Below are 25129 nucleotides of genomic sequence, written 5' to 3'. Positions count from 1 at the left end.
AAAAAAAACCAAAGAAAACATTAATACTTTCCGTATAACTAAACATAAAAAAGGTCCATTTGGACAAAATTAAACTAGAAACTGGCAAACAGGGGTAAAATAAATAATAGGGGGTTACAAAAATTAAAGTTGCTGGTAACTGAAATCAGGTTGCCATGAGGGCAGGTTTGGATCCTGCTGGCCATATTGCCACTGGCCATGTGGCATTTGGCGAGGTGGTGGGTGTTGTGGAGGTGGAAGTGGAGGGCACGGGTGCTCCTGGCATGCATGGCTGTGCTCAGTAAGTATGCCGTTTTCTGCGTTTTGCAGCACATCGAGGATAATTTTTCTGGCATACTGACACTGCCTGAGGTCCACCTTATCCAAAATTTTGGCCGTCATGTTGCCGAAGGACTCATTGGCCTCCGGTTTCCGACGTAGGGCTATGGTGGCCTCCTGTATGAATTCGTCTGTGATATCATCCACGTGCTTCCTCTTTTGCCTCCGTTTGGCAGGAGGAGGTGGTGGTGGAAATAGTTCCACAGGCTCCTCAGGCTCCGCAGGCTCCCCAGGCTCCTGGCTGCAACCTGGCTCCTCCTCAGTGACACTTCCCTGTTGATGAAATGAACAATTGATTAGAATGTTATAGTGTATATAAAAAGTCATGTTTGTTATATTATTGTGAACAAATAGCAGACTTTACATACAGTGGCGTATCTAGGGTCTCCAGTGCCCTTGTTGAGGAGCTGTATTTGGCAACAACCCCCCCCCCCCAAGATCAATGTAAAACTGTAACCCACCCCCCAAAAAAAAAAATTAAAGGGCATTAAAAGTTTCTAATTTGCCCCTTGTTTGCCCAGTGTAGAGCTCTCTAGTGGGCAATCATTGTCTCAGGTGTGAAAAAGAAAGAGAGGGTTGAGAGCTAGAGAGAGGGAGAGAAAGAGGGGGTGTGAGAGAGAGAGGAGGGGGTTGCAGAGAGAGAGGGGCCTGAACTTGCAGAGGGCTTGATGTAGGGCATTGAGGGTGAAGCAGTGCAGGGAAACAGGAATAAGGAAGCCACCTGCCTTGCTGACCCAGAGTGAGAGACCAGAGACATGGAAGCAAGGATGGATGGATCATTTGCAGGAGCTGTTAGTTTTGTATTAAAAAAGGTTGAGCCAGAGGAATGCTGAGGCTACAGCAGTGTTTGTTAGGACCAGAGGTGTGCTGGGGATGCAGCAGTGTTTGTAAGACCGGAGGTGTGCTGGGGATGCAGTGAGAGGCAGTCTCAGTCTCCTGGTCTTTTGGCTCAGCTGCTCTCAATGTTTTACACCTGCATGAAGCAGCTCTCAATGTTTTACACCTGCATGAATCCGCCTGCAAACTGGGGGTTCTGGGGTGTGCAGGCTGAGTGGATTGTTAAAATAAACACTAAAACAATGCCAATGTTTTTGTGACCCACCCCCCTTGGCCTGCGCCCCTGGCGGTTGCCTGTCATGCCAACCCCTTGCTATGCCCGTTTACATAAAGGGTCAATTATGGTTTAGCTTATAATTTTGTTACATGATTAAATTTTAGCAGACAATATATTGTGAAATGCCATACCTGAGTAAAACTCTCCTCCAGGAAATCCTCATCCTGGCTTGGATCTACAGACACTGAGCCCTCTGCCGAAGTCGAAGGCAGCGTAGAAATTGACAGCCTGGATTCCAAGGTGTCTGCCAGGAACCGCAGGTTATCATAGTACCACAGCCATGGTACATGTACATTCCGTGCACCTGCTCCAGACTGGGTGGACTCTTCTATTTTTTTTACCTCCCGCCTGTAGGCAGTGCGAATGCTGTTTATTTTTTGCGTATATAATTAAAATTTGCCCCAGGACAGACGGGCTTGTAGAAGGCCACCAAATGTTCCATGGCCTGTTTTTTTAGTTTCTTATTTTTATATTCTGCCGACTTCACTTGCCACAAACACGGCAGTTGCCTGTACTCATCAATGAAACTTATTAGAAAGTTGTGGCTGGTGTAATTGTCCACCATATTGCAGGACAGTATATGCCTGCAAGACACAACACAACACAAAACATATTAAAATAGCATGTATTTTGGCACATAATAAAGATATTCCTAATAAAAGCTGTATAGGGCCCAAAACACACACTTTCTATTAAAAGAGTCGTACCTTTGTTTGTGGGGAAAATTTGTGATTCGCCGCTCGATCGTGCTCCAACCCTCGATATGTCCGCTAGCAAATCGTCGGCCGAACGATCTTGCGTCCTTTAAATACAGCGCAGGCGTCAACTCCTCCTCCAGTGGCGGGCTTGTGCAGGGGTGTGTACGTGCCGAAGATCAGGCCTACATGCGACACTCACACCTGAAGCAGAGGAACAATCGTTTTTTAATTACGAACCATGTCTCAACAATCTGGGAGCTCAATTAGTGTGGGCCGAAGTGATTGGGCCACCAGAAAATCAAGGGCTACACCCATGACAAAGGCAGAAATGGTGGAGATGGTCTCCATTTTAGAAAAAATGGACTATGATGGCAAGTTGGCAAATTACGATCGGCCCAATGCCAGGAAAGATGGCATCATGGATAAGGTGGTGGCCTGTTTGGTAAAAAAATTCGGTGTGGAGCGATCGAAAGATCAGATTCGTAAACGGTGGTCTGACCTGAAACACCGTGAGCAGGATCAGCTTTCCCAAATCCATCGGATTTTGAAAAAAAGTAAGTTTTATTTATTTATTTATTTTTTAATCATGCAATATGTTTTTTATAATTTGGTGTATGTTGTATTAACATGTCTAGATTATAATGTCTATGTAAAAAGTTAGATTACTCATTTTAGTTGTCATGTCGTGATTAGATCGATCTATTGTTGATGTTTTAGTATATGACATTAAAAGTCAGGAAGCCATAGTTAAAAATATATGTATTGTGTTGCAACGAACGTTCTTTCCTGCACGAATCTTCTCAGCAAACATTCCTATTAATCACAGATTATTATTCAAACCTTTAAATAGGAGAAAAACGTAAACTCCGTGCCAAACAATGGGAAAGGAGGAGGAGAAGTTTGGCAGCTCCATCGGCAGTTGTGGAAGAAGAGGAGGACATGGGCCCAGATGGTGGCACAGATTCGACTAAAGGTAATTGGTTCCTATGCACTGTGAAACATTAATGTACCATATTTTTCGTAGATAACCATGTACATGTCTTCATATTTGTTACTGAAAGAGCTATCAAGCAGGGCACCATGTCCTAACAAATGTACCTCTTGTGACTTTTATGATATGGCCAATGTTTTGTATTATGTAGATGAAGACATTATGCCTGAGGTTATTCTGGTGGAGCCAACAAGTGACCAGACACCAGAACAACAAGAAGGTTGGTAGTCACAGATTTTTGTGTAGTGGGATCATAGAAATATGTGTATTTGCAATGATTGTTTAACCTTATATTCTTGTATTCCCTTACAAATTTACATTGCAGATGTTGCATCATGCCAGGATGTGGCATCCCCAGCCAGCTCAGAACCCAGATCTCCTGGCAACTTGCCAAGCAGCGTGGAAGCCACTTCCCAAAATCTTGAGGATCCCGGACCAAGTGTCCAAGAGCCAATTGTGTGCCCACGTAGGTTTTTTCAGAATGATTTTTATCAGTGTTATTTTTAGCCTCCAATTTACAACACTAGTTCCCTATGGGAGCCTCTTTATTTGAATGGAAGTCGCACCGTAAGTCGGATCAGGATGCTCTGACTTGCGGGGCCACTTGCGTTGTGAAGATTTTTGAGGGGGAACTACACCAAAAAATTGAAGAACCCACCGTGGGTGTCCCCCCCAAGTTCACAACCCGGCCTTTTGTGTGTGGTATTGAGTTTGAGGGTATGCCCACAACAAAAAAACAGCGTGGGTTACCCCCAAAACCCCTACCAGACCCTTATACAAGCATGCAGCTTGTCAGGCCAGGAAAGAGAACGAGCAAGCGGAACAAACACCCCCTGGACCACAGCAGGACACATGCCCTCAACATGGGGGGTTTTGTTGCTTTGGGCCAGGGGGCCTCTGCACCGCACACCCAAAAGCACCTTACTCCCATGTAGAGGAGGACAAGAGCCTCATCCCCACAACCCTGTCTGGTGGTTTTGGGGGGTCATGCGGCCAGGGGGTTCCTAGGACTTTGGAAGCAACCTTCAACAAAGGGTGGCCCCCAGATCCCGGACACCAATCACTGTGTGAATGGGTATGGGGTACATAGTACCCCTACACATTAACCACATAAATGAAAGTGTATGTGAATAACGACAGGAGACGTTTATGAAATGTTCTTAAATATCTTCATCCGGTCTTCTCCACTCTTGCTCTTTGGATCTTCTCCTCTCCACTCTTCTGCTGTCCAATCTTCTGCTCTTATGTTGTCTGCTCTTTTGCCCTAGGCTCTTCTTCTTCCTCCTGTCCTCCTCCAATGCTGTTGCCGTGCATTTTGGCCGTCTCTGTTCTCTGTAGCTTAATATATATACATTACGACCATGCCCTCACAATGACGTCATCATGCGTTCACACCCCTAATGAATATATAGTAAGCTCAGGAGACCGGCAGAATCATCAGCAACAGGATCAGAGGAGGACAGGAGGAAGAAGAAGAGCCTAGGGCAAAAGAGCATAAGAACAGGGTAGGTATTAACTCGAGAGTAATTAAAAATAACCTGGACACCAAATGTTTCTCTATTATGACCTCATGTAGGTGATTCACATTGACTCAGTTGTATATTTTTTTACAGATCATGATTTACCTACTTGCACTTTAGCAAAATTAACACGTGAGGCACTCCAATGTTGCTCAGACCTCGAGCAAATCAAGGAAACAGCAACGGCATTGCAATCAAAAATGCGAGATTTTGTCGACATGATTGCCAAATTTTAAAAAGTTTTAAAGACATTTTTTATGTTTTTATTGGTTCCTTTTCTTACAAAAGTTTTGTAATATTTTATGATATCTTGATGGCACTCAGTTGTTAAGAGTGTACCCACGTTTGGGAAAAAAACTTGAAAACACCCTAACCCTAACCCTAACCCTAACCCTAACCCTGTGAATGTTTTGAAAAAAAAAGTTTGTACATTCAACAATGTGTGTTCCATTCTTTATTTGACTTTCGTTGGGGGGTCGAGATCTAAAGCTGTGTAATGAAGCATTACATGTATGATGGCTGTCCTATTCCCACATTTACATGTTAATGAAAGCATTTTGGACACTGCCATATGCGAGTTGCTGGAGGTGTCAATGAAATGTTAAAGATCCCATCCGTTTATACGCATATCACAGTGCGATCTGACATTTCATACAGGATTGGATCATACAAGTGTGAACGACTGTGCAATCCTATCCTGATGCAGCTGAATAAATGCATCATGTGCGACTTTTGTGCGAGTGTAGTGCGAATTGAGACATACACTTTGTATGGCTACATTCACACTGAACACGCACACAAGTCGCACATGACCCTTTATTTCTGATGTATCAGGATTGGGTCGCACAGTGCTTCACACTTGTGTAATACAATCCTGTGGAAAAAGTAAGTGGTGGGTCACCCTTATGCGATGCAGGAAGGATGCAAAGTCGCAGACTTCCCACATTGCATAAGTGTGACTCAACACTCAAGGTACTAGCAGTCCTAGGATTCAATATGGCATTGATATTGGCAGTGTAGGGAGATCAGTGTAATCTATAGTGTATTGCTTGTTCGTTGCTCTAGTTCACTTTCCATTACTTATATATATAACACTTTGAGATGAACAATGATCAAGTTTCACATAACACTGACATATCCTAACATTGGTGGGCAGTGAGAAGGATGTCATAAATGAACACAACATAACAGGTGTAGGTACGTTGTTAATACCCTAATGTATTATATTAAATATATACTATGGGCAACTTCTGGACAAGAACCACCAATGTAAGGTGACATTAGATGAACCATGGGTGTGACCTAGTTCTCAATGTGACAGGGTTTGTGTAAATTTTGTGGGCTGCAGAAGGCCCTTGTATTTACACCACTGGCTCAAAAATAACACATGGCCATCATCACTTTGGATCAGCTAGTGAGAGACTACAGTAAAGAAACACACTGATGAATGTATTAACCCTTCCAAAGTCACACATATATAACACATGATTAACCCAAATAATTGTGTTTGGCATATGTGCCCAAATGATTAGAATCCACAATACTGAATCATTGCAATTTTTTTTTAATGTGTTGAAAAATAATATATCTCTGACATTTATCTTGTGTGTCCAATCTTTAACAAGATTAATGGGTGTGTGACAGTGATTGCTGCCAGGACACAGCTCCTCTCCCCACGAAATAGTCCAGATATTCCTGGCGGATCTGACGGGCCCTGTGTGATGCCAATGCTGACCGTCCAACTTCCATTGACGTCATGGACTCCACTTGGTTAGAAGGTTGGGCCTCTCCACTTGTACCTGGCATAGCAGGGTCAGTATCCAGTTGCTGCAATACATAATTTTGTGCATTCCTGCGTAGGAAGTTGTGCAAAATGCAGCAACACAAGACCACATTATCCACTTTGTACAGTGCCAGGTTTATGGACGCCAGGAATATCCGGAACCGGTTGGCCATTATCCCGAAGGCATTCTCCACAACTCTGCGAGCTCTGGACAACCGGTAGTTGTAAATCCTTTGGTCTGGGGTGAGGTTCCTCTGAGGGTAGGGCTTCATGAGATGCTCCCCAAGCGCAAAAGCCTCATCTGCGATAAACACAAAGCTCATACCCTCAACAGTTTGCTCCCTGGATGGCAGGTTCAGAGTGCCGTTCTTTAGACGACGAGCGAACTCCGTCTGATCAATAACTCCCCCATCCGAATTGCGGCCATTTTTGCCAATATCCAAAAAAATAAACTCATAGTTTGCATTAACTATGGCTAGCATGACTATACTAAAAAAACCTTTATAATTATAAAAAAATGTGCCGGAATTCGGAGGGGGGACAATGCGGACGTGCTTCCCATCAATAGCACCCCCACAATTGGGAAAATTCCACTTCTCCAGAAATTGATCAGAAATCTCCAGCCATTGCTCTGCGTTTGAAGGAAACTGTGGGGAAAAAAAAAAAATTAGTGCTTGAGCACATCACATTATTAATTACACACACAGTTGTCTGTTAAATGCTTATGCAACTTTCTAAAAAAATAAACAACAGGAAGGCAAAGGTTTGGATATGGGGATGTAACATCTACATACATTTATTTTCAACCTCCTATTGTTCTTATATTGTAAAGGGCCATACACACTAGAAGATTCTCTGAAGACTTTTTCGTGCAGATTTACCTTTTCTATGTAGTGCAAGGGCCTACCAGATTGCATAGGATTTGAAAGTGTTTGTTGGACCTCATATTATTTGGTTTTGGTAAATCGGAAGGATAAATTGTTCTGACAATCTTCTAGTGTGTATGGCCCATTATACTCACCAGCTAGAGCTGAGATTTACAAACTACGGCCCTCCAGCTGTTGCAGAACTACACATCCCATGAGGCCTTGTAATTCTCTGACATTCACAGACATGACTAGGCATGATGGAAATTGAAGTTCGTGAACAACTGGAGGGCCATAGTTTGAAGACCTCTGAACTTGAGCTTTGGTATATGCTGACTTTGAGATTTAGCATGTGGGTGGGGGATGGGTAAGTAAAACTGGGCATTTATACATCAATAAGGGCTTGTGGTCAGTGAAGGTTTTAACATCATTACATAAACATACAGAATCATAGGTGGGAATGGATGGACTGATGTATTTTAGATAAATCATTAACTAGGTACTAAAACATTGGCCAAGGAATAATTGTTTGAGGGAAAGCAATAAAATTTGAAAAATTCGACATACTGTTAACAGGCAATGCGTTTAGGGACACATAGGAGAGAATGGTGGGGTGGTTAGTGGGTAATTTTACAAATGGTTAAAGATAATCTACATCTTTACTACTATGTGCATGCGGACAGAGGGTAGTTTACAAATAATGGCCTGTGTCAATTGCTGTACATCCAAAAACATCATAATTCGGGTGAAACTAGTAATACATGTAATGTAATGTAAAAAATCAAACATACCTTGATATAGTCCTTCTGCAAGACCTTGATGATGGCAGAGCAGGTCTCAGGGATGATGACTCCAAGTGCTTGGGGGGAGATGCCTGTGGTGAACTTCAGATCCTGCAGGCTTCTCCCTGTTGCAAGATATCTCAAAGTTGCAATTAGCCTTTGCTCAGGAGTAATTGCAACCCGCATACAAGTATCCTGCTTCAGAATATAGGGGGACACCAGGGCAAGAAGACGGTAAAAGATGGGATCCGTCATCCTCAAATAATTCCTGAAGTCATCAGGATTATTTTCCTGGAGCTCCCTCAGCAAGGACATATGAGAAAATTGATCACGGTTAAGCAACCAATTTTTCGTCCAGGAGGTCCGCTTCTTCTTCCTATTGCTCGTACGTCGTCTCAGAGCCAAAACTCCAACACTAACGACAGCAACGGACGAATTCACGGTCGCCATAATAAATTCTCGAACGATGTTTCGGAAAATAGCGAAATGTCGTCAACCAAACAAATGCTACCGAAATCAGCGCGAGATGCCCAGAAGGGTCACGGCCAAACACTCACTTCCTCTTTTGTAGCGGCGAACGTGCGTGGAACGTAGTGACGTCATTTTCTGTCGGAAGACAAATGTCCTGGGCAAGTTTTGAGCACTTTTCAACAGACAAACAACAAACACACCAGCCGCGAACATTTGTAGGACGTTCTGTCGGCCGACGATCGGTACGTGTGTACGGGGCTTTAATGCCATTATCATGATCCACCCCTCCCCCCCCCCTCCCATCCAAAGAAAAAAAGTTTTAGACTCCTGATGATAATGAACATACCACATATGTGTAAATTATTTGTTGTTTGTATATATACAGTTTGTTATATCTTTTTATCATGCTGAAAATTAAATAATTGTTACCAGACAAATTTCTGAAAATGAAGTCTGTCTATTACTAAAGAAGATTGTAAAAAATAATAATTAGTAAAAAGAAATCCGGAGTGACCCATCCATGGAATGTATGGCACGGCTCATGCATGTATATCTGTGCTATACGCTGCCAATATATTTTCACTCAGACATTTCTTTCTATGACATCATAGTGTACAGGATTTATTCTGACATGTCATTTATCTTAGTACATGCACAATTTACTACACAGAAAGACACTCACATTGTTTTATGTATTCTTTCATTCATTCATTCATTCATTCATTCATTTATTTATTTATTGATGAATTCATGTTAAGTAAAATATTGATCTGTATTATGTACGGCATCTTTGGGGAAAATGTGCAAAAGCATCAATAATTGGAATTTCAACATTAATAGAAAACTATTGCTGTAATGTACACATTAAACAGCACTGTACAATGTATCAATTGTTTGCATAGAGATAGTTATAAAAATGAATAAATAATAATAATAATAATATTAATATTGCTGTTACTAAAAGTTTATTTTGTTAAATTAAATTTATATTAATTTAATTATACTTTAATTAATTGAATGTAATTTAATGTAATGTATTTATTATTTATTTCAAATTATTATTTACATTTTATATTTGTATTGTATTACTATTCACCTTAACTAAATGGGTGAATGAATAATTAAAGTGAAGGAGAGATAGTAAGACTTGTATGATGACAGTTTGTATTGGAAAGCAGATGGTGATCGGTAAATTCAGCGTCTGTTTCCTGGGGGAATCCGGCAGAAACTTTTATCCAATAAAATCTCAGGTTTGTTCTTCTTTGGTGACTTAGTTGTTGTTTTGTTGTATTGTGAATGGAGCGTTCCCAGCACTGTAATCATTTGTGGGTCTTGTGGTGTCTCTAGTGAGCGCTCAGCTCAGGTGTCAGTAGTCCCGGGAGAACGGCACACAGAAGGTTTACAATGACTCTAAAAATGAAGAATGAGAGATTGTACAGAAACTTTCATCCAATAGAACAAACTCCGGCTCTTCCCTGAAGAAGATGTCTAATAATATTTTACTAAAGAATCGCTTTCCATTATCAGCAATGCCGAGACATAAAAGTTTTAGGTTTAGTAGTTTCTTTTGCTGGATATTCAGTATATATTATATTTAAAATATAGATGCAAGATTACAAAATAATATAATTGTTATTAGAATGTAAAATAATAATAAAAATGCATATGATAATTAAAGATTAAATTCACTGTTCAATAAAATATATATATATATATATATATATATATATATATATATATATATATATATATATATATATATATATATATATAATACATTATTATTATTATTATCATCATTATCATTAATGAACTTATAATTTGTGAAGAAAGGTTATATAATATAATATATATGGGTGGCTTATTTGTGAAATTCACCTACAGGACCAAAAATCTTGCTTTTTTTCAAACACTTTCTCTCTTTTACACCACCTATGGACCAGAGCAATTTTTACATTTTTCTATGAACCTACTGATTCAGTAATAAAAATGTAATACACATATCATTTCTCTTAGGACAAAAATATACTTTTATTGCTGATATTGACTTGCAAAGATGATTTTTTTTTTTTTTTTTTTTAATGCAACTCATAGACAAAAAAAAGACAAACGTAAAGCCCACATTTTACAATTTATAACATTTATAAATAATAAAGTATAAATATAGCATAAAAAAAAAAAACTGTGAACATCTCTAAAATTCTATTTAAAGGTGCTATTCAGATAATATATTTTTTTGCCTCCTAAAGTTAAGATTCCCTCAAAAAAGAATAGAAAAGCATTTTGGTTCATTTGTACTTTTTTATTTGTATGCAATCCATAGACAAAAAAGTAGCCAAACTTAAAGCGGTACTCCAGGATAAATGTATAGAAGCGGTAGAAGTACCACTTCTATATATGATGCTCAGCTCTCATCAAACAGGGGGCTAAATGGGTAAACGTTCAGATATTTGGATGATGGAACAGCCACAGGTCAGTCCAAATCTAAGTTGAGACCAAAATTTCGGCTCATCCCTATTCTTCTCCTATAAGACCATCCCTGCCCCCACCATCATGTGGTAGGTAATATTTCTAAGTCGTTTGATTATGTGGTCAGCAGAAGGGTCCACTAGACCACAGGCACATGGTCCAGCAAGTCATGGCAGAGATGTTATTTATCATTCATCACCCACTGGGCAGAAAGGATGCAGGATGACATCAGTTGGCTACAAACTTTTCTATTCTGCTTCTGAAGATCCTGTAAGTCAGTTCATACATAGGAATAGCTGCACCACCAGGATGGGGACATGTGCCAGAGAAGGCACATATGTGAACCTACCCTGCTGAAGGGCAGACAACAAGCTGATGATGATGTCATACATGACTTTTCCTGGCACAAGATGATGTGCCACCTCTGGACCTGCCCCTGCAGAACTTACAGAATCTCTGCCCCAGTATGGATCCTGTCCCCTAGGTATACCAGCTGTAACACTGCATGACATCATTGTGCCTAAAGCCATTGTATATCTCCTGATCACTTGTGGGGGATTTCTGTTTCAGAGACAACTCACCTGATGTAATCTGCTCATTCTATGGCCGGCATATAGTATCCTGCCTAAACACACCTAAAGGTTGTGATGAAAATCTGATAACATTTACCACCCTGATTCATTACTGGAATAAAAAATAATAATTTCTTAGTTCTAGCTGCAGTCTACTTGCTCTCTCCCTCAGAAAATGTGGTCTGGCCAAAAAGTATTACACGCTTAGCAGCAAATCTGTCACATTTCTCCTTATTCAAGCCCCGTACACACGTACCGATCGTCGGCATACAAATGTTCGTCTTTTCTCCCCGGGATGTCGGTGTCTGTTGAAAAGTGCAAAGACAGCACAAGGACAGCACAAGAATTTTGTCTGCAGACTTCAGCTGACTGCAGAAGTGATGTCATGTAATGGTTAACTTTCCCTGTGTTTTTAATTTTCTGAGCATGCCCAGTCTTGCAAATCTGCGGTCTGTCGGCCGAATTCTGTACTGACAGGCGAACAATCGTCCGTTCTGGTGTCCGCAGACAAAAATTTTCATGTTTGCACGAAAGACTTTTGTCCGCGGATTGTGCGCAGACATCTGTCGGAGGCACCATACTAACACGCGTACAATCGGCAGATCTTTCGTCCGCCGACGTTTGTATGCCGACGATCGGTACGTGTGTACTGGCCTTCAGTCTGTGAAAAGGAAAGACAATTTTTTACTTACACATGAAATCCGTCTACTCTCTCCCTCATAAATTGTGACTTATCCAATGAAGGCCTGAAAAGTGTGCTGCAATTCTGTTCAATTTTTATATTTTTAATTTAAAACTAAAAGTATCTAATTTTTTGTTTCCAGATGGAAGATGTCACTCAGAAATTGAATCTTCCCCATACACACTTAATATTGGTGGTGCAAATCTCTAACATTTTCCCATCTTCAGTCTTCAAAGCAAGACACAATTTTGTTTTTTTTAATTCCATGTGCCATTTGCTTGCTCTCTCCCTCAGAAATTGTGACCTATCCAATAAAAGCTTCAAAGTTGTGCTGCAAATCTTTTCTAATTTTTCTCTTTTCACTTTGAAACAAATAGATGTTATTTTTTTTCTTCCTTCCAGATGTAATTTTCCTGCTCAATCCCTAAGAAATTGTGTCCTGCCCAAAAAATGCTTCTTAGCTGTGGAGCAAAAAGATTTTCCCTTTCCAGTCTCTGAATGAAGACTCTCGTTTTTTACTCATTTTTTACTTTCCAGATGTAATATTCCCCCTCAGCCACTGGAAGAGTGCAGCCTGTCCATACAAGTGTAATATCTTCAGAGCAAAACTATAAAATGTTTTCCTTTTCTGTCTCTGAAATCAAGACACAGAATTTTACCCCATCCGTCTCTCAATCCAGACACTCATTTTTTTATTTCCAGATATAATATTCGTGCTTCATCACTCAGAAATGTCAGCCGGCCATTCCAGGTTTAATATTTGTGGGCAAGACTTTACATTGTAATACCTTTTTATCCCTCTATTTGGTGGGGTTGTGTGGGGCAACCCAGATATAGACAACTACAAAGGAAAAAAAAATCTTTAAAACATTTTATTTCACAATATAGAACTGAACACTTCTTTCTTCCCAGTCTCTCAATTCAAGACTCATTTTTTCAGATATATTATTCCGGCTCAATCACCCGGAAACTGCAGCCTGTCCATACTTATATCTGTAGTGCAAACCTGTAACATTTTTCCATTTTCAGTTTCCTAATAATTACATTACTTTTTTATTTACAGATGCAATGTGCTTACTCTCTCCATCAATAATTGCAGCCTGTCCATTTATTTATTTCCAGATGTGAGATGTCTGCTCAGTCATTACAATTTGCAGTCTGTGCATAGAGGTCTAATATTTGTGGTGTAAAACTGGAACATTTTTGCCTCGCCGTTCTCTGAATAGAAAGACACAATTTTCTTCTCTCCGAATGTAACATGCCGGCTCAGTCTGTCTAAAAGGCACAGTGACTGCGGTGCATGACTGTAAAATGTTTGCTTTGTCAGTCTCTGAATCAAGAAATAATTATTGTTTTGTTTTTTATTTTTTATTTCCAGATGTAATATTCCTACCTAATAACTCACAAATCACAGCCTGTCCATACAGACATAAAATCTATGCTGCTAAACTCTATATTTTGGCCTTCTCAGTCTCTGAATAAAGACACTATTTTTTTCCAGCTTGTATTAGTGTCACTTGTGACTTCAGTTAGTGTGAGAGACAGTTAGTGGTAGTTAGAGGGAGTCCCAGATAGGTTTAGGGTCCCCTCCATATATCCCCTAATAAAGATTTAACCCCCTGATCACCCCCAGTTAACCCCTTCATTGCCCTGTCACAGTGTCACTATTATAGTGTAAAGATCTTTTTTATGATCACTGTATTAGTGTCACAGGTGACATCAGTTAGCTGTAACATTAGTTAGCGTCAATCCAGGACAGCGTCAGATTGCCCACTGCATATTTAGTAATACATTTTAACACTTTGATTGCCAGTGACACACACACACTAAACACCTCCATTACTAGTATAGTGTCTGAATGGATCAACATCTTTGGTCTGATCAGAACTATACTAGCGTCCCCAATAGTTTAGTATAATGTTCCCAAAATGCAGCGTTAGCAGGACCAGCCCCAACACCTGCCAGCACCTGGTTTAGCCCCCCCACCCCCCCAGAATCAGCATATTACTGTCACTTCCAATACACAGCACACTAAACCACAGCCTTAGCAGAGTCAGGCCTGATCTCTCCTAGCACTAGCAGTTAAAGTTTTTGGTAACGGTTCAAACAGTCCTTGACAATCAGTTGCATTTTTTTACCTGTCAGTCACACTAGGTAGCTATAATTCTTTTGGCCAAAATGTCCAAACAGAGGCCTGGATTTCACAATTAGATACTATTTATCCTAAGGGATTAAACAAAGATTACGATTTGCATTAGTCTTTGTAAATATTGTTATACTTTGTTATTTTTATTTTTTACCGGTATCTATATGAAGTAACCAGAGACACTGTTATATTATTTGTCTTCTGATTATTAGATGCTGTGATTGATTGCATTGTATCCTAATTGAAGTGATTCAGGTGTTGCTAATTTCCAGTCCAGGAGAAATGTGTTATGTAAAGAGTATATGTGAGTTTGTCTTTCATGCTTGTTATACCTGATGAAGGATTCTTACTGATCCAAAACTGTTGTAAACAGAGGTACACTAGTGAAGAGGCCTACACAATGCTGAGCATGACAGATGAGAGTGATGAGGAATCCTCACTGTCAGAATCAGGCTCAGTATTCGAACCTGTAGAGAGCGGAAGCACCCTGACAGATAGCTCTGATGATGAAGTAGTGGTCCCTGCTAAGGTCAGGCGTACCCGACCCCGTTCTTCTGTTGCTGAGGTGCAACAACCGCAGGGTTCTCATATGCAGCAGAGTAATTTATTGTAGTGGTTCAGGCAGTCCCTGACAGCCAGATGCTTTTTTACCTGTGACACACTAGGTACCAATACATTTAGTGGCCAAAATGTCCAAAGAAAGGTACACTAGTGAAGAGGTCTACCAGCTGAGAGTGACCTCACTGACAGAATCAGGCTCAGTATATGAACCTGTAGAGAGCAGTGGCATCCTGGCAGATAGCTCAGACTATGGGGTAGAGGTCCCTGCTAACGTCAGGCATATCTGAACCCTTGCCCAAGTTTCTGAGGTGGTACAATGGCATGAGGATTCTCATATTCAGCAGAGTGCCAGTACTAGTGCTGCTGCCTTTTGGTGAACTGGCAAGCACAAGCAGCCTAGTACATCCTGGTCTTAGACACAACAGCACTGCAGTAACACTTGGTGACCTGGCTAGTCCCATAAGTGAGGTCCAAGAAGTGGCTAGCACAAGTAGCGTCCCGCAGTCACCAATAATTCGATAACAGACCCATAGAGCCCATAGTGTCCTTCCTGATGTGTTTGCAAGTCCTGATTGGCAGCCCAGAGATTCTGCAGCACCCCTACTTCCCCCATTCACTGTCCAACCTGGAATTCAGGTGGAAACAGCAGATTTAACTCACCTTTGTTTTTTGGAGCTGTTTTTTCACAGAGGATCTGTAGAGATCAATTGTGGACCAAAGCAATTTATATGCCAAGCAATGTATCACCGCAAACCCAAATTCAAATATTGGCAGACAATTTGCATGGAAACGTATCACGGTTTCCAAATTTAAGACTTTTTTGGGCCTAACCCTCAACATGGACATTACTAAAAAAAATGAGTCATTGTCGTATTGGTACACAGACCAATTTTTATTATATGCCCATGTTCCCTGCTGCCATGGTCACAAGATTTGGAATGTATCTGTGGGAATTTGTGCCCATTCAACCAAAAGATCCTTAACTACTTACGGACCGCCCACCGTGTATTTACATCGGTACTTTGACGTTAAATACTGGGGTTATGTCATCAGATAGCTGCCATAACCCTGGTGTTTTTTTAAGCCCCGGTTCACACTTGTGCGTGTGCGGGGTTCGCATGTAATGTCGGAGCGCACTGCTCTGACATTGCATGCGATCGGCTGTGCGGTGCGAGTTTAGCCATACATACCAAACACGCACAGGGACCCTTTTTGGAAGCCGCATCAGGTTCGGATCGCACAGCAGTTCACACTTGTGCGATCCGATCCTGTGCGAACTGCACGATCGCACTGCGATATGCGATCAAACTGGGGGTGTCGTTAAGATTACATTGACACCCCCAGCGTATCGCATATGGCAGTGTGAACTGCCGGGGGTGCGTGTGCGATGCGGGAACAGGCTGCGGATTCGCAGCCTTCCCGCACTCGCATAAGTGTGAACCGGACCTAAACAGTGGACGGTCCGCTTTAACATAAGGGTGGTCCCAGCAGTGGATTCCCTGCGGGATCACCTTTATGGGAGGCGGGAGGGGTGCCCCCCCTCCTGTCTCTTCCCAAATGTTTTCCCCGCTTCCTGGACCCGTTGGTAGCGGGGAAAATGATCCGGTCCATTGTCCTCTCAGGCAGGAAGTCGAGTAAGGGTAAGATGCCCCCCACTCCACTCTATGGCCTTGGAGGACCGGAGTGACGTCATACGTTACTTCATAGCAACGGTTTTAAAGAGCCTATTTTTTTTTTTTCTTTTTTTAGTGTAGATGTGAGGTGTGAGGTCTTTTTGACCCCAGATCTCACATTAAAGAGGTCCTTTCATGCCTATTTCTATTACAAGGGATGTTTACATTAAATTTATAGGAATAAAAGTGATCATTTTTTTTTTTTTTTAAAGGACAGTGTAAAAATAAAAAATAAAAGATAAAATAAATAGGAAAAAAAAATTAAAGCGACCCGTCCGTAGAAGCGAACGCATGCACAAGTCGCGTCCACATATGTAAACGGTGTTCAAACCACACATGTGAGGTATCTCCGCAATCTTTAGAGTAAGAGCAATAATTTGAGCCCTAGACTTCCTCTGTAACTCTAAACTGGTAACCTGTAGAAATGTTTAAAGTGTCGCCTATAGGGATATTTAGGTACCAACGTTTATCCCCATTCCATGAGCGTTCGCAATTTTGAAGCATGACATGTTGGGTATCTATTTACTTATCTTTCACATTATAGAACAAAATTGGGCTAACTTTACTGTTTTCTTATTTTGTAATTTAAAAAAGTGTATTTTTTCCCCCAAAAAATTGCGTTTGTAAGACTGCTGCTCACATTTGTGATTAAACAAATATTGTAGCAATCTCCATTTTATTCTCTAGGGTCTCTGCTAAAAAAAAATATATAATGTTTTGGGGTTCTAAGTAATTTTCTAGCAAAAAGACCTGATTTTAACTTGTAAACAACAAGTGTCAGAAAAGGGCCAGTTTAGAAGTGGTTAATGAGGTCAGGTACCGATGTTGGATGAGAAGACTTGACTCACAATCAGGGTGAGGTCAGGACTGTGTTCATGACATTTGGGTTCCTCCACACCAAACCTATTAATCCATGTCTGGATTTGTGCTCAGGGGCACAGTCATGCTGGAACAGAAAAGGCGGAAAGAAAACAACTGCCTACATATACTGTAGAGCAGGGGGTGTCGAAATCAATTTAATTGCGGGTCGCATCAGAAGTATGATTGCCCTCAAAGGGCCGGTTGTGTCTGGGATGCACTGCATACAGAGTGCAGAGTTCAGGAGTGCATTATGCAGTGTGCAACCCCCCCTCCCCCCCTCAAAGATTCCTCACATCTCTCTCTCCTCCCTGGTCCGGCTCTAGTACCTCCATGTGTAGGGGGTTCTACATCAGCTTGCAGAGAGATTGTTCCTTCTCTCATATTCTGGAGATCTGTCCCTGCCGTGCCCCACCATAAGAGCGTGCAGAGATCTGTTAGTTCCAGGAGCCGCTGAGAGCCAAGTTGTCCCTTGTAAACATAGAGGGCTTTTGTGTTTACAAATGACAGTGAGGAGTGGAAGAGGAGGGGGAGATTCAGAAGTGGTGGAATGGAGTTCAGTTCCTGCTGCAAAACTGGCTGCAAAGGCCACATGACAAGGCCTGCGGGTTGATCTTAAAGCTTCCTCTCTTATCACACTCCAATCGGTGTGTGAGAGCTAAGTGGGAGCAAGCTGCTAAGTACAGGTGTTGGTTACATGGTGTGATGTTTTGATTGGTCACAGCATTTTTTTGTGCCCGGCATCGTCCATTGGACAGTGCAGTCACACTACTTTGCTTGTGCATGTTAGGGGTCATGTAAGAGCAAGAAAACAATTAATCTCCAAAATAGCATCTCATCCTGTAACATCCATCTTCCATCCAATTATGTACAATAAGCAGACAGAAGGCAGTTAATATACACAAAAAATAGTGATGATAACGATGATTTAACAATATTACTGAATGTGTTTAATCTGGTCTACAGCATTATACATTGAATCAATGAATTACATTTACAGCATTCTTTTCCCCAGCATTGTTCCTCTTGTGTTCAGCTCAGGTTTTAAAAGTAAAATGTAGAGTTTTGGAGAAAACATACACAATAATATTCCAGCACTGGAGGTCATTATGGCGAATATCTCCACAGCCACCATGTATTTCCCTCTGGTGCTCAGATAGGCCGGGATCATGGCAATCCAGACACTGCAGAACACCAGCATGCTGAAGGTGATGTACTTGGCCTCATTAAAACTGTCCGGTAATGTCCTCACCATGAAAGCCAGAACAAAACTCACAGCTGCCAGAAACCCCATATAACCCAACATAGAGTAGAACCCAATAACTGACCCTTCATTACACTGAATGATGATCTTCCCAGGATAGGAGTCCATGTCATACTCCTGAAATGGTGGAGAGATGGACAACCAGAGAATACAATTCATAACCTGAATGGATGAGCAGAATAACATGACTGTATTGGGAAGTTTGACTCCCACCCATTTTCTACAAGAGCTTCCAGGTCTGGTGGCTTTGAAAGCAATGAAGACCATGATGGTTTTGGCTAGGATAGAAGATGCTGAGATGGTGAAGGGAACTCCGAAAGTGACTTGTTGCAGCATACAGGTAATATCCACAGGACGACCAAGGAAGAGGAATACAGACAGGAAACTCAGTATGAGGGAGAGGAGCAGAATGAAGCTGAGGTTCCGGTTATTGGCTTTGACTATGGGAGTGCTCCGAAACCAAAAAAATAATCCAAGTATAAAGAGAGATGTCATAGCAAACAGGACTGAAGTTACAGAAAAAAATAAAACTAGAATATCCTCCTCGTATGATAAATACTCATTGACTTTGTCAATACAAATATTTTTAGCTTTGTTAGGCCATTCATTTTCAGGACACTTCTTGCAGATTTTACTGTCTGTAGAGTAAAAATAAGTGGAAATAACATTAGGCACGGTACACCGAGAATGCAACTATTTGATGATATTGAATATTTTTTCAGTCATTTTCTTAACCACTTCAAGACCAGAGGATTTGGCTGCTCAATGACCAGGCCCCTTTTTTCAACTTGGCACTGCGTGACTTTAACTGAAAATTGTGCGGTCGTGCGACGCTGTACCCAAACAAAATTTACGCCCTTTTTTTGCCACAGAGATTTCTTTTGGTGGTATTTGATCACCTCTGTACTTTTTTTTTTTTTTTTTTGCGATATTAATAGAAAAAGAGCAAACATTTTGAGAAAAATTACATTTTCAACTTTGTCTTTTAAAAAATATCCAATATACTAAATTTTTGTCATATATTTTGGCCAAAATGTATTTAGCTACATGTCTTTGACAAAAAAAAATCTCAATAAATGTATTTTTGTTGGTTTGCACAAAAGTTGTAGCATCTACAAACTATGGTGTAAATACTGGAATTTATGCAGCTTTTACTTTCTGACTGCCTTGCCTATCTCATTTCATGAAGTGCTAAAATGGCAGGGCAGTACAACCCCCCCCCCCCTTCCCCCCAAATTATCACTTTTTGGAAAGTAGACATCCTAAGGAATGTCCTGAGAGGCATGTTGAGCTCATTGAATATATATATAGTTTTTTTTGGCACAGGTGTTTGAAAAATTACTAAAAAAAATAATTATTTTTTTTACACAAAGTTATCATTGAAATGATATATTGTTCACACATGCCATGGGTATATGTGTAATTACACCCCAAAATATATTCTGCTGCTTCTCCTAAGCACAGGGATACCACATGTGTGAGACTTTTTGGGAGCCTAGCTGTTTACGGGACTCCGAAAACCAATCACCACCTTCAGGTTTTCTAATGGTGCAAATTGCTTATTTTACCTCCGCACTACCTTTCACAGTTTCAGAGGCCCTGAAATTTCAAGATAGCACAACCCCCCCCCCCCCACATGACCCCATTTTGCAAAGTAGACAATACAAGCTATTTTCTGAGAGGCTTGGTGAGTCTATGGAATATTTTATATTTTGCCACAAGTTCCGGGAAAATTATTATTATTATTATTTTTTTTTTTTGTTACACAAAGTTGTCACAAAATGATATACTGCTCACACATGCCATGGGTATATGTGAAACCACACCCCAAAAAAACATTCTGCTGCTTCTTCTGAGTATGGGGATACCCCATGTGTGAGACTTTTTGGCAGTGTAGCCGCGTACAGGACCCTGAAATCCAATCACCACCTTCAGGCTTCCCAAGGGTGTAAATTGTTGATTTGTTAATTTCACTCCTCACTACCTATCACAGTTTCAGAGGCCATGAAATGCCAAGACAGCACAACCCCCCCCCCTCCAAATGACCCCTTATCGGAAAGTAGACACCCTACGCTATTTGCAGAGAGGCATTTTGAGTGTTTTGCAGATCTCACTTTTTGTCACAAAGTTTTGAAAATTGAAAAAAAGAGGAAAAAATGCATTTTCCTTATTTTTCTTCATTTTCCAAAATAAATGGGAGCTGCAAAATATTCACCATGGATCTTAGCAAATACCCTGAGGTGTCTACTTTTTGAAAAGTGGTCATTTTGGGGGGGTGGGGGGGGGGGTGGGGTTGTGCTATCTTGGCATTTCATGGCCTTCAAAACTGTGATAGGTAGTAAGGAGTGAAATCAACAATTTACGCCCTTAGAAAGCCTGAAGGCGATGAATGGTTTTCGGGGTCCTGTATGTGGCTAGACTGCCAAAAAGTCTCACACATGGGGTGTCCCTGTACTCGGGAGAAGCAGCAGAATGTATTTTGAGGTGTCATTTCACATATACCCATGGCATGTGTGAGCAATATATCATTTAGTGACAACTTTGTGTAAAAAAAAAATAAAAAATAAATTGTCACCTTCCCGAAACATAGGGCAAAATATAAAATACTCCATGTACTCAATATTCCTCTCAGCAAATAGCTTTGGGTGTCTACTTTCCAAAAAGGGGTCATCTGGGTGTTGTTTCAACTGTCCTGGCATTTTATGTTCAATCTTAGCCACACATCACCCACTCTTCTATCCACTTGAAAACCAAGCCTTTTCTGTGACTTTTTGTTTACATGAAAAAATATTTTTTTTTTACTAATAAATTACTTTGAACCCCCAAACATTATATATATTTTTTTTAAAGCAGAGGCCCTACAGAACAAAATGGTGGATGTTGCAATTTTTTTTGTCACACGGTATTTGCGCACGGGTTTTCCAAACACAATTTCAGCGAAAAAATACATATTTTTTTAAATTTAATGCACAAATACACTATATAATTCCTAATTGTTTGGTAAAATTTAAAAGATGATCTTATGCCGAGTATATAGATACCAAACATGACAAACATGAAAAATTGAGCACGCCTGGGCAGTGGCAACAAACTACATACATTTTTAAAAGCTTTTAAAAGTCTTTACAGGTTACCACTTTAGACTTACAGAGGAGGTCTACTGCAAGAACTACTGCCCTCGACCTGGCGTTCGCGGTGATACCTCACATGCATGCTGCAATTGCGGTTTACATATGACACTAGACCAACGCTTGCGTGCGCCTTTGCGCACAAGCACGGGGGGGGGGGAAAGGGGGGATTTATTTTATTTTTTTGTAATTTATTTTGCTTTTTTATGTTATTTTGACACCTTTCCTTTCATTTTTTTTTTAATAATTTTTATTGTTATCACAGTGAATTAAATATCCCCTATGATAGCAATCTGTAGTGACAGGTACTCTTTTTTTAAAAAAAATTGGGGTCTTTTAGACTCTAGATCTCTCCTCTGACCATAAAGCATCTGACCACTCCAAGATTGGTGTGATAAAATGCTTTCACAATTTCCCAATGGCGCTGTTTATTTCTGGCGAAACAGAAGTCATGAAATGCTTGTAGCTTAGGCTATAGGGATGATTGGAGCCATTCTCATCTCTAATCAGGTCTATGGTTAGATAATTGAACCACCGACTACACTCTCGGGTAAAACGGTGGGACAGGAGAGCCAGAGAAAAACAGCGGAAGGTGGGGGGAAGTCCCCTCCCACTGCTTGTAAAAGCAGTCTAGTGGCTAATTATCTGCTGGGATCACTTTTACATGTAAGCCGACCGCTGGCTGTAAAAAACGATACCAAGATGATGCCTAAATCTGCAGGCATCATCCTGGTACAACCACTCAAAGTCCAGCAACGTACCAGTACATTGCTGGTCCTTGTTTGGCATTTAGTGTAGGTTTTTTTTTTTTTCATGCAGCCTGTGGGCTGAACGAAAAAAAGAGAACTTAACAGAAATCTCCGCCAGAAAATGTGTAGTACACCCATCATTAGGTGTCCAAAACATCCAAACCCACTTTCTAATGATGGGTATACATGACAAATTTCATGTATACCTATTTTTTTTTTTAACTGCGGTGGTGAAATCCCCTCTTACAACTCTGCCATCAGAGGTATCCATATATGCTGAGTGCAAACGCTGTTTGTGTGAGAATATATAAATCAGTGTGGCAGCTGATGAGTACCTGCAAGGCAAACTGGTTAACAATAGAATAGAAAGAAAAGATTACATTGGTACCTGAAAAGTAAAAAATGGTTACCAATGAAAAACAGTAACAAAGTACAGTAAAAGTAAAGTAGGAAGAGTAGAAGTAGAAGAGCAGAGTAAGAACAGAAAAATAACTCAAACGACAAATATTTTTGGCTTTTTTATTTTATATTTTTTTTTTTTGTAATTTTTTTTGTAACTTTTTTTTTTGTAACTTTTTTTTTTCTTCAACTCAACTGCAACATTCCAAGTTAGGGTCTCTCAAAATGACGATAGCCATCAAACATCTTTCGAGACCCTGTGTTAGTGTGCCCTAGACTGTGTCGTGCTGTACCCTATGCTAATATTCCACTAGTGTGATGTAGTGACGGAAACAGTCCCCGATGCAGAGACCAGGTTTGTCAGGACAGTCGGGACAATAATAACGGGTGTCACGCCTAAATCCGAGCCGGCTTCAGACACGACATCTTCTTTGGGGGTTTCCTTTGGTAGGGGTACGCAGGAAAACTTGTGGAAAGTGCCTCTCATGCAGCCGGCTCACTGCATCTGGTAGGGGAAGTTGGGCAGGAGCACCTCCTGGATACAGGTAGGCTCCGATGATCTCTTCCTGTAATTGTAGGAACGATCCAAATTTGTCCTGACGCTTTGTATAGCTAAAAGGCGTTCAGCATAGCCAATTGGAATAAATAAACATACTTTTTTGTACCAGCGTCTGGCTTTAAGGGCAACTAAATACGGCGCCAAAAGCTGGTTGCTCAGGTCCACCCCTCCCATACTAAAGTTATCGTCGTGGACACAGAGGGGTTTCTCCAAAACGCCAATGGCCGTATGAATTTGGACTGTCGTGTCTGCGTGAAGGGAGGACAGAATGAAAACATTCCGTGTATCCCTCCACTTCACTGCAAGCAATTTGTCCATTTTCAAGCAGGCTCTCTCCCCCTGACTAAGACGGGAATCTACAAGCTGTTGGGGGAAGCCCCGGCGATTAGGTCGCACAGTGCCACATGCGCCAATTTGTAATTCGAGCAGGTGACTAAATAGTGGCACGCTTGAATAATAATTGTCCACGTACAAATGGTACCCCTTTCCGAATAAGGGTGACACCAAGTCCCAAACTATCTTGCCGCTGCTCACTATGTAGTCTGGGCAGTTGGGGGGCTCCACAGTGCTATCTTTTCCCTCATAAACACGGAAACTAACTGTATAGCCTGTGGCCCTGTCACACAGCTTATACAGCTTGACCCCGTATCTGGCACGCTTGCTGGGGGGATACTGCTTGATAGCAAGGCGGCCAGTAAACTTAATCAGGGACTCATCAATGCAGACAACTTGTTGGGGGGTAAACAAGGCTGCAAACCGCTGATTGAAGTTGTTTACAAGGGGCCGGATTTTGTGGAGCCGGTCATTGAAGTGCATGAACTGCAGAATTAGCTTGTATCTCGCCCTGGACATGGAAGCAGAGAACACCTGCATATGGTGAATTGATTTAGTGAACCAATATAACTGCAACTCACTCCATTTGGTTATGCCCATGTTAAGGGAATGGCCCAGAAAGGTTTTAAACTCGGAAACCGTTATAGGTTTGTAGCCGAATTGTCTGGCAAGGGACAAATTTGGGTTGACGGCGATGAATTGACCAGCATATAAATTGCTTTGGTCCACAATAGATCTGAAAAGATCTTCCGTGAAAAACAGCTCAAAAAAATTAAGGGGAGTAAAATTGGCTTTTTCCGCTTGGATTTCGGGTTGGGCAGTGAATGGGGGAAGTACGGGCGCTGTAGAATCAGTGAGCTGCCAATTTGGATATGCCAGCGCATCAGGGAGGGCACTATGGGCTCTACGGGCCTGTCTTTGAATTTTCGGTGGCTGCGGGCCACTACTTGTGCTAGCCACCGCACCAGCTTCAACTGCACTTATGGGACTCGCCACGTCACCAAGTGATACTGCAGTGCTGGTATGTCTAGGTCCAGCTGGTGCTCGCCAGTTCACCAGAAGTGTGAGCGGCACTAGTACCGACACTCTGCTCCATACGAGCACCCTGCAATTCCTGCACCTCAGCAACTCCAGAATGGGGTCAGGTATGCCTGATCCTACCAGGGACCCATCTGTCGTCTGAGCTATCCGTC

The 25129-nt window shown here is 41.3% G+C and overlaps 1 protein-coding gene across 1 annotated transcript in view; it reads right to left on the bottom strand.

The window, feature by feature from the left end:
- Positions 1 to 18498: 18498 nt before the first annotated feature.
- The window catches only part of LOC309564818 (vomeronasal type-2 receptor 26-like), a gene marked incomplete at both ends in the record, with an annotated part of 60767 nt that continues 54136 nt past the window's right edge, over positions 18499 to 25129 (bottom strand). The window contains one exon of the mRNA XM_082269501.1: positions 18499 to 19406. Within this exon, the coding sequence (XP_082125627.1) occupies positions 18499 to 19406 (908 nt within the window). The remainder of the gene's footprint in view (positions 19407 to 25129) is intronic.

The sequence above is a fragment of the Pelophylax lessonae genome (genome assembly GCF_965119305.1).
Source record: "Pelophylax lessonae genome assembly, chromosome: 1".
Taxonomy (NCBI): domain Eukaryota; kingdom Metazoa; phylum Chordata; class Amphibia; order Anura; family Ranidae; genus Pelophylax; species Pelophylax lessonae.
Note: the sequence above shows the minus strand (reverse complement) of the source record. Positions and strands in the feature narration are given on the sequence as shown.